The 1545-nt window shown below is 39.4% G+C and overlaps 1 protein-coding gene across 1 annotated transcript; it reads left to right on the top strand.

The window, feature by feature from the left end:
- Positions 1 to 465: 465 nt before the first annotated feature.
- BDCG_16226 (uncharacterized protein) lies at positions 466 to 744 on the top strand (the record flags this gene model as incomplete). The annotated part of the gene is made up of 1 exon (XM_045425477.1): positions 466 to 744. One exon carries the CDS (start codon positions 466 to 468, stop codon positions 742 to 744), a length of 279 nt encoding a protein of 92 aa, XP_045279334.1.
- Positions 745 to 1545: the final 801 nt, after the last annotated feature.

The following is a 1545-nucleotide window of genomic DNA, read 5'->3' as shown; positions in this document are numbered from 1 at the left end:
TCCAGGGCGTGATAATTCTGCCTATGAAGTGATTTGTAGTTATCATGCCAGTGTGGTTCTAGAACACCTCAAAAGATAGTGTATGAAAGGCAGTGAGTGAAAGAGTATCTGATTGATGCTGCTTCACTTGTTGAGGGAAAACTTCACACCCAGGTGAATGCCATGTATGAGATGTGAATGGATGAGGTGTGAGAAAGGAGATGAGAGTGATGAACCAGATTCAAAGAAGTCTGCTCCCTACTCAAAAGAAGGATAAAAGAGAGAGTGGTCATCACTGAAGTTATATGATGATAACAGAGTGATATAGTGATATAATGATATAGTGATATAATGATACAGCGATATAGTAATATAATGATACAGTGATAATGATAGACATTGTATGATCAATGAGAAATCACTGAAATGAATATCTTTTCTAGCTGATATGAATAACACTCTTCTCTGCTACCTGAACTGGAAGATATGCAGAACCTCTCAGAGGGTTTACTTAAAGCAGTAAGAAAAGCAGCTGAGACCGCTGAACTGGAATTGAAGCTTCATACATGTATGAGAATTCTAAATGAGATTGAGGCCTTGTGTACACAGTGGCAGGCTGAGATGAAGATCAAACAACAATTGACATTCACTGCGGATCAAGTATCCACTATGAAGAGCTTTGCTGATGCAATCACCATCATCAATAAGAATAGAGAAAACCAGATCTTAGGCCTGCAGCAGGAGATTGAATGTTTACACAGATAGATGACTACACTGAACCTGAAGATCTCATCATGATTGTTCATGACCTCTTCAGAAGTGTACACATCATTGGAGACTGCTGCACAGGATGAGAATCTGAGCATGAAATACATCAAGCTGAGAGATCTGCTGGAGTCATCAAGCTTCAATGATAACTGAAAAAATGATGCTGCAATCAGCTGGCTAAGTCAGATGTGATCATATTATTGAATTGAATGTGAACTCACAGACAGGCAGTCAACAGAATTTCAACAAGTCTTAAGATCTGCCGCGTTCCTACATGGAAAAGCGAAGTCATTATGAATGACTGATGAAAAGATGAACCTTGCAGACCTGGAGTGATATTCATTCTCACAAACATGGAATGAGTTTTCCAAGTGAATCTTGCACAACTTTGAGGAAGTGGACGCGTGAGATAAGTGTTATGAATGCTTCACTGAGTGTAGACAAGTGAGTAATCTTATATCATACTTCACACACTTCAGCTTACACTATCTTGTGTTGAATGAAGAGCTTTCAACACCTTTCTGTTTACAGATCTTCATTCATGGTCTTATGCCTGAGTTGAGAGTGGAATGGAAATGCTTAACCTCACAGCCAGACACAGTGGAGGAAGCATACAACATTCTCATTGTATGGAAACAAGTGAGTCAATTGTGACAGAAAATACTGCAATTGAGTATGCCTCAGCAGAGAATGAGTAATCAGACTTCTATGACACAAGCCACACACCTGAACGCGATGAATCTAGATCTGAATGTTATTGCTAAAGCACTGAATCCCCTGAAAAAGAGATTCTCTGAG

This window comes from Blastomyces dermatitidis (genome assembly GCF_000003525.1).
Source record: "Blastomyces dermatitidis ER-3 genomic scaffold supercont1.1, whole genome shotgun sequence".
NCBI lineage: Eukaryota > Fungi > Ascomycota > Eurotiomycetes > Onygenales > Ajellomycetaceae > Blastomyces > Blastomyces dermatitidis.
Note: the sequence above shows the minus strand (reverse complement) of the source record. Positions and strands in the feature narration are given on the sequence as shown.